Source organism: Pelodiscus sinensis, chromosome 2, assembly GCF_052426305.1.
Source record: "Pelodiscus sinensis isolate ZL-2025 chromosome 2, ASM5242630v1, whole genome shotgun sequence".
In the NCBI taxonomy this organism is placed as follows: Eukaryota; Metazoa; Chordata; order Testudines; family Trionychidae; genus Pelodiscus; species Pelodiscus sinensis.
Window position 1 is genome coordinate 95,033,784 of NC_143053.1, and position 14,078 is coordinate 95,047,861.

Genomic DNA, 14,078 nt, shown 5'->3' on the forward strand with positions numbered 1-14,078 from the left:
AATAGCAAAGGGGGGAAGACGATGAGACTGCTGTTCCATTCCACAGAGGTTGGTTGCACAAAAATCGCAGGCTCAACTATACCAAATTATGGTTCCAAGCTCAATATCCCCCTCTTAGTTTTATTAACACTTTCTTAGTAAAAGGTACTTTCAACTTTGTTACAGTTCCTGAAAATTTAAAATGATCTTTTATCTCTCAATATAAGACTGAAAACCATGATTTTTAAAAATATTGTACCTCATTTTTAGACTCCTGGAGCCCAAATGTAGAAATTTCATATAAAACTTTTGGATGAAGAAGAAAATGAACTCCATGACAAATCGAAGGCCCGGGTTTTGTGACATTATGAATACCTAAACTTTCCTAGAACAAAAACAAGTAAACAGTTAATTTTAAAATTCAAGGAAGTTCCCATTTCTATACCTTGTCTGGCAGATGCTATTTCTCACTTTTTGCGTTCCAGGGATAAGGACTTGAGCATACTATGCTAAAACAGACAATTACTACGTTAAATATAAGCATTCCAGGGCTATTGAGTACAGGACATCCCTGCTCTAAGTTGCCCCGGAATGCTTCCGTTCCACACTAGTCATTTATGCTTATAGGAATTGATGCATTATAGTTCCTCCTATTCCCCACTCTTAAGTCGCACCAAAACGCACCCCCAATTTGCGCAAAAAGAAGTCAGCCATGGGAAAAAAACCTCTCTGCTTTAAGCTGTTTCGCTAGAAGTCCAAGTTTTTTGGAAAGTATCTTGGATTTATAGTGAGGGCGGCCTATAAATATTGATGCTACTATTGCTTCATAATTTTATGACACGCTACAAATATTTTATTTTTGATTGGTTATTGCTATCCTCCTTTCTTTCTGCTACAATCTGGTAACTTAATTCATACAGTCATTTCATGAGCATTTTAGAGGACCACTGTTCTCAAAGCAGAGCACTAAGGAATAAGACATCTTTGTCTCTCAACTGAGAATCCCAAGCACACTAGGCTGTGGACACTGATCTTTCATTAGCTCTTTTTAAAGGCTGAATGTTGTTTTAATCTTCTGGAATGGTCTATGTGAAATTCCTAAATATAAAACCACAGGGGGGTTACTAAAAAAGTTTTAGTAAAAAGAATCTAACTATACAATATGAATCTCACGCAGTATGTACACATTTTCCCAAACAGCAAAAGCTACATTAGATAGCTACAATCCACATATTAAAAAAATATATGTGGGGGGAGAGACCAAGGAAGAAATTCTGGCTCTTCTGAAGTCAATAGGGTATTGCCATCAACTACAATGGGAACAGAATTTCACCAAAATGCCTTAAAATGTTCTACAAGGTTTGTACGTCACTGCCATCCCTTTCCCTCCCACTGCGGGGGAGCCCAAACAGCCCCTTGTGCTGCTGGCCCCCCCGGTGGTCCGGCTGAGGGTCGGAACTCTCAGCTGAGTGCCACAGCAGGAGGGGAAGGGGGGCGGTGATGTACACGGCCCCCGTCCCCTGGCTGTGTACATAACTGCCACGCCCCCTTCACCTCCCTCCGTGGCAGCTCGGCTGAGTGTTGTGCGCTCAGCCAGGCCGCTGCGGGGGAGGAGGGGCGGGGCGGTGACGTACACAGCTAAGGGGTGCGGCTGTCTATGTCACCTCCCCCTCTTCTCCTCTCCCACGGCAGCCCTGCTGAGGGGCATATCACTCAGCGCCATGGCGAGAGGAGGAAGGGGGGGGGGGCGTGTACATCAGCACCCTCCCTTTCCCCTCCCACCGGGGCTCAGCTGAGTGGCGCAGCACAAGCACCACTCAGCTGGGCTGCAGTGGGGGAGCAAACAGCCGCTTGTCGCGGGGGCCCAGCTGAGCAGCACTCCCGCTGGGGCCCAGCTGAGCAGCGCTCCCGCTGGGGCCCAGCTGAGCAGCGCCGGTGCTGCGCCGCTCAGCTGGGCCCCAGCGGGGGAGCAAGCAGCGAGCATGGACCCCAAACAGCCACTTGCCGTCACTTGCTCCCCCACCGGGGCCCAGCTGAGCAGCGCAGCACTTAGCCGGGCCGCCACGGAGGGAGGGGAAGGGGGGGCGGGGCGCTGATGTAGACGGACAGTGGGCGTGGCCATGTACGTCAGCGTTACAGACACTGGGCTACTATATATATATATATATATATATATATATATATATATATACACACACACACACACACACACACACACACACACACACACACACACACACACACACAGAGAGAGAGAGAGAGAGAGAGAGAGAGAGAGAAGGATGATGATGATGATGAAGTAAAATTAATGGCATGCTGGATATAGAAAGTGTTTTGGGAAAAATGCTACAGATATAGTTTTGATTTCTCAAATATGAATCCTAGACTCTGGAATTTCCTGCCACTATAGATAATACAATCTGTACCAAAACAAGTTAAACTTAATTATTTTACTGTACAAATAAAACATCAATCTTCAAATCCAGATCATATATACCGTATATTCCGGCGTATAAGATGACTTTTGATGTTAAAAAACATCCCCCAAAAATCGGGGGTCGTCTTATACGCCGGCTTCCCCCGAGGCTTTGCAAAGCCAGGGAGGGGCTCCGGCGGCGGGGCAGCCCAGGCGCGCCGGGGCTGTCCTGCTGCTGGGGCGTCCTCAGAGGCTTTGCTCCTGGTGTCCCTGGTCTGCTGGGGACCGTCTCCAGCAGACCAGGGACACCGGGAGCAAAGCCAGGGAGGCGGAGGGGCGCTGGGGTATAAGACGAAACCCTATCTTTTAACTAAAAAATTAGGGGGTCGTCTTATACGCCCAGTAGCCTTATACGCCGGAAAATACGGTAGCAGACTGGAAACAGAATAAATTGTAATATCACGGATAAATTTAAAGAAACCCCCATTTTTCCATAGAACATAAGACCCATATATAGCACTAACCTTAACAATTTCCAGACAGCAATGGTAAGCTTCATTTTTTATGATCAGCAGAGGATGGGACAACAGACGGAGAAGCACCTTCTGACTCTCCTCCTGCAGCAATGAACTAGCCTGGGCAGACTTCCAGCTGCAAGTAAAAACAGTTAAATATACAAAATAAATTAGCTTCTATATGGTTTATCGTAGCATATTGATAAATAAGCTTCTTTTACAGAGTAAGACATGAACTTCTGTAAAAATTATCATAACATCCAGTGTATTGCAGGGCACACACAGGCAACATTCCTTCTAAAGTACAAATGGTCATCATGTTCAAGGGAGGCTAGCGTGGCCTTTTCCAAACCCTGGAGTCTCAGGGAGACAACCAGCCCCAGTGCCAGATTTATGGTAAATAAATTTCCTCTGGAATTTACAACAGATGCAGAAGGTATTTCCTGTAGAAAGTGTTGCTACCAGAACCACTGAAGAAAAAAGATGGGCCTCAGAGCAGAAGTCAGTCAAAAGGGGAAGGAGAGACAACCCAGTAAAGAGAAAAGTTTCTAAAAAGGTTTTAAGGGCTACTCCTCATTTCCACATTTAAGCTTCAAAGGCAAAAGTGTCCTTAATTAATCTCCTTAATGTTACTTTCTAATTGCATTTTCGAGTGATGTATCATAATTAAAACAGTGGCCTTGACATTCAAATATATTTAAGATGCTTTTAGAAAAATCCTAATATTCTACCCATTTTTTTAACTAGTCTAGTAACAAACTTTGCACTGCTGTTTTCTTTTAAGATATGGTTGGATAAATTAATGGTGGTAACAAGACCATAATTTAGAACAAGTAAAAAACCCACACTTCACCTGTAACATATGCAACACCCTTCTTTTACACAAAGAAAACAATGTACTTTCTCAAATAGTAATAATTTAAAATAATAATTTATTTACATATTCAAGCAAATGTGGATGATCTCCTGAAGCAAGGGAAAGTGTTGATGATAAGGAAGACTCTTTAGTGCTTTATCTGCCAATTCCACTAATTCAAATATTTTTTTTTCTCCCTTAAAAAAAAAAGGCAAATTTAATATAAAAATAAAATACATTTATACATTCTGAGGACTAAACATTTAGTGATATCTGCCAATTTACATCTTGCCAGTATCTCTCTAATGAAAATAACACCATTCCACATGGTTAATCAGGGTTACAAGTTACAATTACTACAGGCAGTCCCCGGGTTACGTACAAGATAGGGACTGTAGGTTTGTTCTTAAGTTGAATTTGTATGTAAGTCAGAACTGGTACATATTGTAGGGGAAACTCTAGCCAAACATTTCTCCAGAGCTCAGTTTTATTCTCCCACACCTCACTTCCCTCAGTCCTTTATTCTCAAGCTGAGGTGTCTGCTGAGAAAAGCCGCTCGGCGTCTCCCTGGTCTGCTGTGGGGGAGCGCTAGCTTCGCGTCTCCCTGGTCTGCTGGGGGGGCGCAACTAGTGCGGGGTTGCCTCACCCTGTTTGTAAGTAGGGATCCGATGCAAGTCGGATCCGTGTAACCCGGGGACTGCCTGTATTAAATACTTTAAACATAAATTACAATTGTCCATGTTTGCTACTACAAAATGCTCACATTTAGACATTTTGTGAGCTTTTCAATTCCCCCGACATGTGCAACTTCCTCTATTCCTTTTGACTCTAATACAAACAGAGGGTGCCCAGCAATTTGCAACATTAGAACTAGAATACAACAGAGCAGGGATGTCAAAAGTAGGTTAAATAGGTAACCGTGTAACTGATCTCAGCGGTTACATGCTGCAAGTTCTGCAATATAAAGCTTAAGTAAGCCTACCCTGCTTACCACCTAAAAGGACTTCTGTAAACATGTAAGACTGAACAGAGAGAAGGATCAGGTCCACATTTGGAGGCTTCTCAGCTTGTGAGAAAACATTAGATTATTAGAACTACTGTTAGGGTAAGAAATTAGTTGAACCTCTATAAACCAGAACTCTCTGGTCTGGCAACATCCGTGGTCCATTTCCCTGCGCTCTGTAGGAGTGGAGCCAGGAGCACAGTGCAATGCATGGAGGTTGGGGGGGAGCTCAGCATGCAGCCGCCGGCTGGGTTAGCTAATCTCAGTGTCTGTATTGCTCTGTGACCCCAATTCTGCAGGAGACTGGAGGGAATGGCTCAGCAGGACAGAGTGGTGGGACACTCAAAGTGCAGATAGGCGAGCACAGCTCAGGTATTTTAGCTCATCAAGTGACAGTCTCAAAGGGATCTCTGTGACTATACCCAGAATACATACCTTTTTAATTATAAATTCACACAGCAATGTCTCCTTAGTTATTCATCCTGCATTTGACACATTTTCTGAACTCTGTGGTTGATATTAAACTGTCTGTTAACCTCATGTCTCAGACTAGTACACATATCAACAGAGAATAATGAATAGTCTCATACCAATTTTGATCACTAGTTTTTGTTAGTTTGTTCTTATTTTGAAAAGGTTTCTCAATATAATTTATATACTAGAATTCCATACCTCCTTATGGACATCCATCATAAAGTTACAGGTGCAGTCAATTGAATAAACAGCTTCGGAAGCTTGTTTATAAATACTGTAGCTCTCAGAATTCATCTGCTCCAAATAGGCTGCAACAGACTCATGAATGCTGGGATATTCCAAGGAAAAAGGCATGTCCAAGGATAGAAGAAATAAAGCAGTCACCAAGCTCTCTGGTAACACTTTGCTAGCCTTGAGAAAAGATGATGGGAGAGAAAGAGGAAAAAATAGTTAAATTACAGTGTAAACATTAGCTAAATAATTCTAAAGTTGAATTTAATAATAAAGACAATTCTCAATGCTGCTATTTAGTGCTTTGCAAAAAACGGAAGATCTGAAAAGCAACTTCCAGATTATATAAGCATGCCTCCATCCGCTCAAGCTTTAGGTAAACAGAAGGGAACCAGTAAGTTTTTGGTGTCAATCTATGCTTAAGTTATATATATATTTATAGTCCAGCTGCAGAATAGGAGTCTCTACTAATTTATTAAATTGTCTCTAATGATTAACCACCAGAAGGTAACACAGAGATTCAACTATTTCTATAGTCTTGGGCCTTTTTGAATGTTCTCATTACAGTTACCTTCCTAATCCGTAAAATACTTGCAACTTTACAACTGCACGACATTGCAACATATTACCAGATGAGAACTTGCTCTGATTGCAGTAAGTGATCACTCAGGTCAAATTGGTAAATCAGACCTACATTACTCAACTCTGGTCCACACACAAGATAAAAAAAAATATTTTAAAAAAAATCCCATTTACTGAACTTAAAATGATAGCAATACAATTAGTGTTTATAAATAAACTGATATATCTATAACGTTTAGGGGCTAGTGAGAAAGCATATACTTTAAACGGTACAATATAATTCATGGTACATCAGAGTTTTATCAGTTAAAATGATCCTCCTCGACAATGAGTGTTAAGTTCCAAAACTTCTAAAAAAAAAAGTTACACTGAAGAGCAAAGCAGTAAAAAAAAAATGTTTAAAAATACAAACAAGGTCATTAAATATAATAAAAAAAAAAAAACTTACCGGGGTTTCTAAAGACTCCATCTCTAAAGAGAGCTCTAATTTTTGACTGTCTACAATTTAGATAATTGCAGGGTGTTTACTGTTTGCAAAAAAATTACATCATGATAACCTAAAAGTTTAAGATTTCTACAAAATATAAGATATTATCATGGTACATAATGATCCAACCATCAGACAAAAGTTCAAATATCTTAATACGTACAGAAAGTGGAACAAAAATAATTTTCTGAACAGTGTTAAATTTTCTATTAACAAGAAGAGGGCAGCATAGTCTTGCAAACTTCAAAACACGTGGAATAGCATGAAAAACATAGCAGTGATAAAATGATGCTTTTATGCTATTAAAATGCTTACCCAGTTAATCAATATAAGCAAATGAACTTTCTATAAGTCAGTCACATAATTAGGTCAATTCAAATATTTACTGTATTACATAAGCAAAGGTTACTTACCTTGTAACTGTAGTTCTTTGAGAGGTGTTGCTCATGTCCACTCCAATCAGGTGTACGTGCGCAGCATGCACGGATCCTGGAGCTTTTTTCCCTCAGCAGTATCCTTAGGGCCAGGCAGGGAGTCCCCTGGAGTGGCGCCGGCATATCGGCGCATATATGTCCCTGCTGGCCTTTCCACCACCTCAGTTCCTTCTTGCCAAAGTCCTCTGACAAAGGGGAGGTGGGTGGGATTTGGAATGGACATGAGCAATACATCTCGAAGAACTACAGTTACGAGGTAAGAAACCTCTTCTTCTTCGAGTGCTTGCTCATGTCTATTCCAATCAGGTGATTCCCAAGCTGTGTCCCAGGAGGTGGAGTCGGAGAGTAATGATATCTATCTACAGACTGCAGAACTGCCTTTCCAACAGATGTATCTGCTTTGGCCTGCTACGTAATGTCATAGTGTTCTGAGAAGGTATGTACGGCGGACCATGTGGCCACCCTACAGATGTCCAGGATAGGCACTTGTGCCAGAAATGCCACGGATGTTGCCTGCGTTCGTGTGGAATGTGCTCTCAGAGGGGAGGTGTCTTACCCACTCCATGGTAACATTCATTAATACATGAGGTGATCCAGGAGGATAAGCACGGAGCAGAAACTGGAACTCCCCTCATTGTTTCCGCGATGGAAATAAAGAGTTGTGCTGACTTACGGAACTCCTTCGTCCTGTCTATATAGAATGCAATGGCTCTCCTCGCATCCAGGTAATGTAAAGCCTGCTCTCTGGTTGTCTTGGGTGGCTTAGGAAAGAACACAGGTAAGTGTTCCTGGGACATAAGGAAATGAGATACCACTTTAAGGAGAAAGGCCGGGTGAGGTTGTAGTCTGACCTTATCCTTAAGGGGGGTCTGTAAAGGGGGGTCTGTAAAGAGCCCGTAGCTCTAATACCCTCCTGACCAAGGTAATCGCTACCAAGAATGCCACCTTCCATGATAGATGTTTTAAAGAACAGGTGGCTAATGGTTCAAATCGTGGCCACAAGTCCCTTAAGGACTACGTTAAGGTTCAAGGAGGAATAGGGGGACGTATGTATGGTAATAGTCTATTGATTCCTTTCATGAATCTCTTCACCATGCTGTTAGCGAACACTGACCTTCCAGCCTTCCCTGGGTGGAAGGCTGTGATCGCTGCAAGGTGGACTCTAAGTGGACTCCCCACCCGACATCTGATGCATCCGTCACTAACTGCACAGATGGGGCTTGCTTGTTGAAAGGGACTCCTGCACATACTACTTTTTCCTGCATCCACCAGTCTAGCGAGACTGATTTCGGGAGAGTAACCACCATCTCCAGGGGCTGTCACACTGGGTTGTGGATGGTTCTTAGCCACTTCTGCAGTGGACGCAGTCTGAGTCTGGCATGCATCACGACGTACATACAGGCTGCCACGTGACCCAGCAGTCGCATACAATTGCAGGCCATGGATACAAGGGACCTCTGAAGGTCCACGATCACTGTGTGCATAGTCTGAAATCTGTGTCTGGGCAGAATGCTGTCTCTGTTGTGGAGTCCAGACAGGCTCCTACAAATTCTATTACCTGTGAGGGAATTACGGTAGACTTTTCCTCGTTTATTATGAGGCCGAGTTGGAGAAACACTTGTCTGGTGTTTGAGATGTGCCTCATCACTTGTTCTCAAGACGACACCCGTAATAGCCATCGTCCAAGGTAAGGAAAAACATGTATGCCTTGGTGCCTTATAAAGGCCGCCCACTGGTGCCATACATTTGGTGAATACCTTCGGCGCTGTGGTGAGGCCGAATGGTAGGACTGAACTGGAAGTGTTCGTTGCCCACTACAAATCTGAGGAATCTCCTGTGGGCAAGGATCACTGTAATATAGAAGTAAGCATCTTTTAAATCGAGGGCAGCGTACCAATCTCCTTTCTGGAGGTAGGGGATGATGGAGGCTAGGGTGACCATTCTGAACTTCATTTTCCATATGAACAAGTTTAGGTCCCTGAGGTCTAGAATGGGACAAAGACCCACTTTTACTTTGGGAATGAGGAAGTATCTGGAATAGAAACCCCTTCCTCTGAATTCTTTTGGAACAGGTTCCACTGCTCCGAGGTGCAGACGGTTCACTACCTCTTGCTTTAGCAGGGTTTTGTGAGAGGGATCCCTGAAGAGGGATGGGGAGGAGTGAGGAAGTGGAGGGGGAGGAAAAGGGAATCGAATAACCCTTTTCTATCAGGTCTAGAACCCACTGCTCTGAAGTTATGCTGGACCAGGCCTGGGAGAAATGGGATAAACGGAAACCAAAAGGGGGTAACTGAAGTTTGAGTGCTACGGTGTCCTTGACCGTGCCCTCAAAATGAGGGCTTGGGGTGCAGTCTCTGAGATGTGGTTGGTCCTTTATCCTGGTCTGATCTCGAACCCCTGCCTCTATTTCGAGATGGATCATTTCGGATGTTGTTACAGCCTCTCCTTCTACCCCATTCATAGCTGAACCCCCATTGGAATGGCCTTCCCCCTGGTCTGGGGTTCAGGGATCTCCTCAGGGGGCCAGGTGTGTGTATCCCCAGGGACTTTAAAGTTGCCCTAGAGTCCTTTAAATTATGCAATTTTGAATCAGTCTGGTCCGAGAATAACCCTCCTCCTTCAAATGGGAGGTCATGCAGGGAGTTCTGAACCTCGGCAGGGATGCCTGACACCTGGAGCCATGCACTCCTTCTTATTACCATGGCAGCAGCCATTGTTCTGGCCACCGAGTCGGCTGCGTCAAGGGCTGCTTATAAGGCTGTGCGTGCTACCATTCTGCCCTCGTCAGTTACAGCCACAAACTCGTAGGTCCTCCTGCGGTTGGCAATCCTTCAACTTTTCTATAGCTGACCATGTATTAAAAGCATTCCTTCCTAACATAGCTTGCTGGTTGGCTATACATAATTGTAGGCCCCCGATGGTATATGTTTTCCTCACCAAGAGGTCCAGCTTTTTGGATTCTTTTGACTTGGGGGTAGGACTCGGAGGTCCCTGTCATTCACTTTGCCTTGCTGCTTGGACCACAGTGGAACTCGGGGGGGGGGGGGGAAAGGGAGGGCAACAAATACTCATGGCCCACCTGGGGGATGAAATATCTTCTCTCCACCCCCTTCTGGGTGGGAGGGATAGAGGCTGGTGTTAGCCAAAGAGTTTTCAATAACTTATCCACAGTTTTGATCAGTGGCAATGCCACCCTCCTAGGGGTGTTTGCTGACAGTATGTCCACCACTGGGTCAGCCTCCTCTTGTACTACTTCTATTTTCACTGATAAGTTCACAGCAATCCTTCTTAGCAAGTCTTGGTGCGCTCTTGCATCCATTTATGGTAACGATGGGGCTGGATCACCTAGGGCCTCATCAGGAGAGGACGATGAGGAGTCTCTCAGGATAGGCTATTCATCCATTGGCTCGCCCACTTGGGGACTTGGTTGCGCTGGTGGGGCCGCTTGTAGGGTCTCGGGTTGAGGGTGTCTGGGTGCCTCATTGCCCTGAGTGTCTTGGGGTCTGGAAGCAGTCATAGTAGTCGACTTATCCGTTTCAGATGTGGGGCTCTACGGGGGGGGCACCAAGGGGGAGGCTCCCTCGTCCTGAGGACCCCGAAACAGATGCCCTACGGGGTGGTCCTTGGGCCAGGTGGTAGGCCCACAGAGTCCAAAAGGGCCATTGTTGTGGAGGCCAAGTGTACCGTTGGGCAGGATTGCCATAAGATGTCCTGTGATGGGAACGGGATTGGTGCCTGGACCTTGACCTATAAGACGACCTTCCCAACCTCAGCGACTCCACGTCCGAGCCTGAGCACTATTCCGAGGCTAACTATGGCGGGGGCACTTGACTCTTGCTCCCTCCGATGTTGAACCACAGCCAACGGTTTTCCTCTAAGCGTTGTAACCGGTGTGAGGGGTAAAAAGGTGCTGCACCAGTGCTGCATATACTTGGGTTGTAGTCTGTATGCCCAGTCCCTGCGGTACCGACAGGGGTAGAATATTAGGTGCTCCTAATGTTGCCCACATTGCAGGCAACCGTGTCAAAGATGAGAGTCAGTGCTGCCATGTTTGGTATCGGTACCGGTGCCGCAACAGTTGGTGCTGGGATTGGTGCCAGCACGGGTGTCAGTGTTGGGGTCGGGGTCGGAGTCGGTGCCAGCACGGACATGACTGTTGATGCTAAGGTCGGTGCCATTGCCTGTATTGGGTCCGGCACCGGTAGAGGTAATGCTGGCAGTGTTCCTGGTGCTGTAGCAATGGTCCATGGGTGTCCATGGACCCTGGTGGCTGGCGATGCAGAGGCTGTCTCCGGCATCCGTACCAGTAACGGTGGCAGGGATGCCATTGGCGCCATTAACAGTTCTGACTAGTGTGCTGTCGATCTGCCCGGCACCAGGATGGGGAAAGATGATGGGTTCTGTTATAGACGATGACAACGGCTCCAGGGCAGTCAGCACTATCAGATTGCAAGCCACATCAAAAGTCTCCGAAGTCGATGGCCTAAGTTCCTGAAGGGCTCTTTCGGCTCCTCCCCTGATGGGAATATGCCGATGTCCAGACTCCGTGCGTGGCTGTCCCGGAGCCTTTGTGGCCAAGTGCCCTTCCTTCGGGAGCACTTTTTGGCCTGTCCTGTACAGGGACCATCCCCTAACCTCCTTAGATCTTCTCTGGGCTGGAGAAAGAGACCAGTGACAGAAAGTCTTAGTCTTTTGCTTAAGCGGCGCTGTAGTAATCTCCCGCACCGAGGAAGGGGCACTGTGCACCTACTGGGCTTCTTCGGCACCGGAGGTTGGAGAGTAGACTCCATAAGTAGCCGCTTAAGCCTGGAGTCTCTCCCTTCTTGTCCGTGGCTTAAAACTTCTACAAATCCTACAGATGTGTGTGAATGTTTCTCACCCAAACATTTTAGGCAGGAATCGTGAGGATCCCCGCAGGGCATAGGTTTCGAACAGGACACACAAGGCTTGAAGCCGTGTGGCCCTGGAATTCCCTCCCCAGCCAGTGAGAGGCATAGAAGAGGAACAATGTCCTCCTATCCTTCCTATTTACATACTAATTACTATACTTAAGAACTATTTACAAACTTACTAGGTACTAACTACTCTACTTTAGCACTAATTACAAGCTAAGGGAAGACCAGAAGTCTGACATGCTTCAGCTGCTGTCATGGGCGGTAAGAAGGAACTGAGGGGATGGAGGGGCCAGCAGGGGCATATATGCGCTGATATGCCGGCGCCACTCCAGAGGGCTCCCTGGCTGTCCCTATGGATACTGCTGAGGGAAAAAAGCTCCAGGATCCATGCACACAGCACATGTACACCTGATTGGAATGGACATGAGCAAGCACTCAAAGAAGAACCTACTGATCTAATATGATTCCAGATATGGTATTTGGAAATGATGAACCCATAATCAACGTGCAGCACTAGCAGCAGTCTTGGTGAGTGAAAGAATCTTCAAGAGTAAGTACTACTTAGGAGATAGTGCTGCTCCTTACCACATTCCAATGATTGAATCTTCTTGCCCCAACCCACTTGTTCTTCATGGTGATACAGAGTAGGACCTCTGTATCATAAATGAACATACATCTCATGAAAGTGCATCATGACTCAAGACTGAACGTAATACTTCATGACTCTTCTTAACTCTCCCAAAATACCTATCCACACTTGTGTTCTCATTCCAGGAGCTAAGAGGAAGCAAGAATGTTGCTTTCTAACAAAAAACCTAAGAAAAGTCAATGAAAAAAATCTTTAGCAGAAATTGAAAGCTGCAACAGATCTTTGCCAAAAGCTCCTGCAAGCTTAAAAACTGAGAAGGTGGAGGTAGCTATTCTACTCTATGAGCCTACCACCTCATCAATTCACCAGGTCCCCTCTTTCTTGCCAACAAACCCTGCTATCAGAACCAACCACCAGACTCACCTTAGAAAAGTACCTCTTTGTACTCTCCTAGTATACAAAGACAAAACAGGATTACTTTCTAAACACAGTAAAAACACTAACAGTATTCATATGATTACTAACTTTGTTTTCCTCTCCTCACCTTTTCTACAGGTAGAAGTGTTTGCAACAGTCGGACGGTGAAAAGTGAAATGCTAACAAATGCCATTCTGTGGTACACTAATATCAGCTCAGACTGCTCTGAGCTGACATTACTTTTGTGGTAGGATATGGTTTCTCCAAGTGAATCCAGGATGATCAGCAGCTTATCTTTCTGCAAAGTGAAAACAAAAGATACAATTTAAATTATTATCAATAGAAAGCATCACCAATCATTTTTTTAGTACTACAGTACCATTGCAAGAACGAAAATGAAATATTTATGTAAGTGTTACAACTAAGTGTCAACATTTTATTCTTCTTTTTTTCCAGAAATGTTCTTTTCCAGAAATGTAACACAAGAAGCTTAAACTGTGTTTTGTCATTTAAACAGATATCCACTGAAAAGTTCTTAGAAATACTTAACACCAGTTGAAGGATTTGAGAGGGTTTTTTTCTTTGTTTGTTATATTTTAATTTTTAAGTGAAAAAAATCTAATTAGTATTCCCCCATCCAAATTAGAAAAGCTTCCTGTCAAGGAAGTTAACCACTGAAATTACCTAGGGAGGCTGTAGAATTTCCATCTCTAGAGATTTTCAAGTGCAGGTTAAACAAAACCCGTCAGGGATGATCTAAAGCTTTAGAGGGGTAGCCGAGTTAGTCTGTAACTTGAAAAACTTAAAAAAACCAAGGAATAGTCTAGTAGCACTTTAAAGACTAACAAAACATGTAGATGGTATTGTGAGCTTTCGTGGGTAAAACCTACTTCTTCAGATGAATGGAGTATTAAATACTCCATCCATGTGAAGAAGTGGGTTGTACCCACAAGAGCTCATGATACCATCTACATGTTTTGTTAGCCTTTAAGACTATTCATGGTTTTTTAGGGATTATGTAGATCAGCAACAGGCAAATACTGGCCCATGGGCCAGATCAGGTTCACCAGGGTAAGGCCGTGGCAGGCCGCCACTGCTGTATTTACCTGCACCTTTGCAGGTACAAGCAATTGCAGCGCCTATTGGCTGCAGATTGCTGTACCTGGTTAATGGGAGCTGCACGAAGCAGGGCAGACTGGG

The 14,078-nt window shown here is 44.7% G+C and overlaps 1 protein-coding gene across 8 annotated transcripts in view; it reads right to left on the bottom strand.

The window, feature by feature from the left end:
- The window catches only part of RTTN (rotatin), a 176,261-nt gene that overhangs the window by 128,218 nt on the left and 33,965 nt on the right, over positions 1-14,078 (bottom strand). For all 8 annotated transcript variants that reach the window (XR_331929.5, XM_075921044.2, XM_075921045.2 and 5 more), the window contains 5 exons: positions 13,006-13,176; positions 5,442-5,654; positions 3,851-3,963; positions 2,920-3,046; positions 239-364 (listed from right to left, as the gene is read on the bottom strand). Coding sequence is in view for 7 of the 8 variants with exons in the window: in XM_075921044.2 (XP_075777159.2) it covers positions 239-364; positions 2,920-3,046; positions 3,851-3,963; positions 5,442-5,654; positions 13,006-13,176 (750 nt within the window). In the remaining variant the exon portion in view is untranslated. The remainder of the gene's footprint in view (positions 1-238; positions 365-2,919; positions 3,047-3,850; positions 3,964-5,441; positions 5,655-13,005; positions 13,177-14,078) is intronic.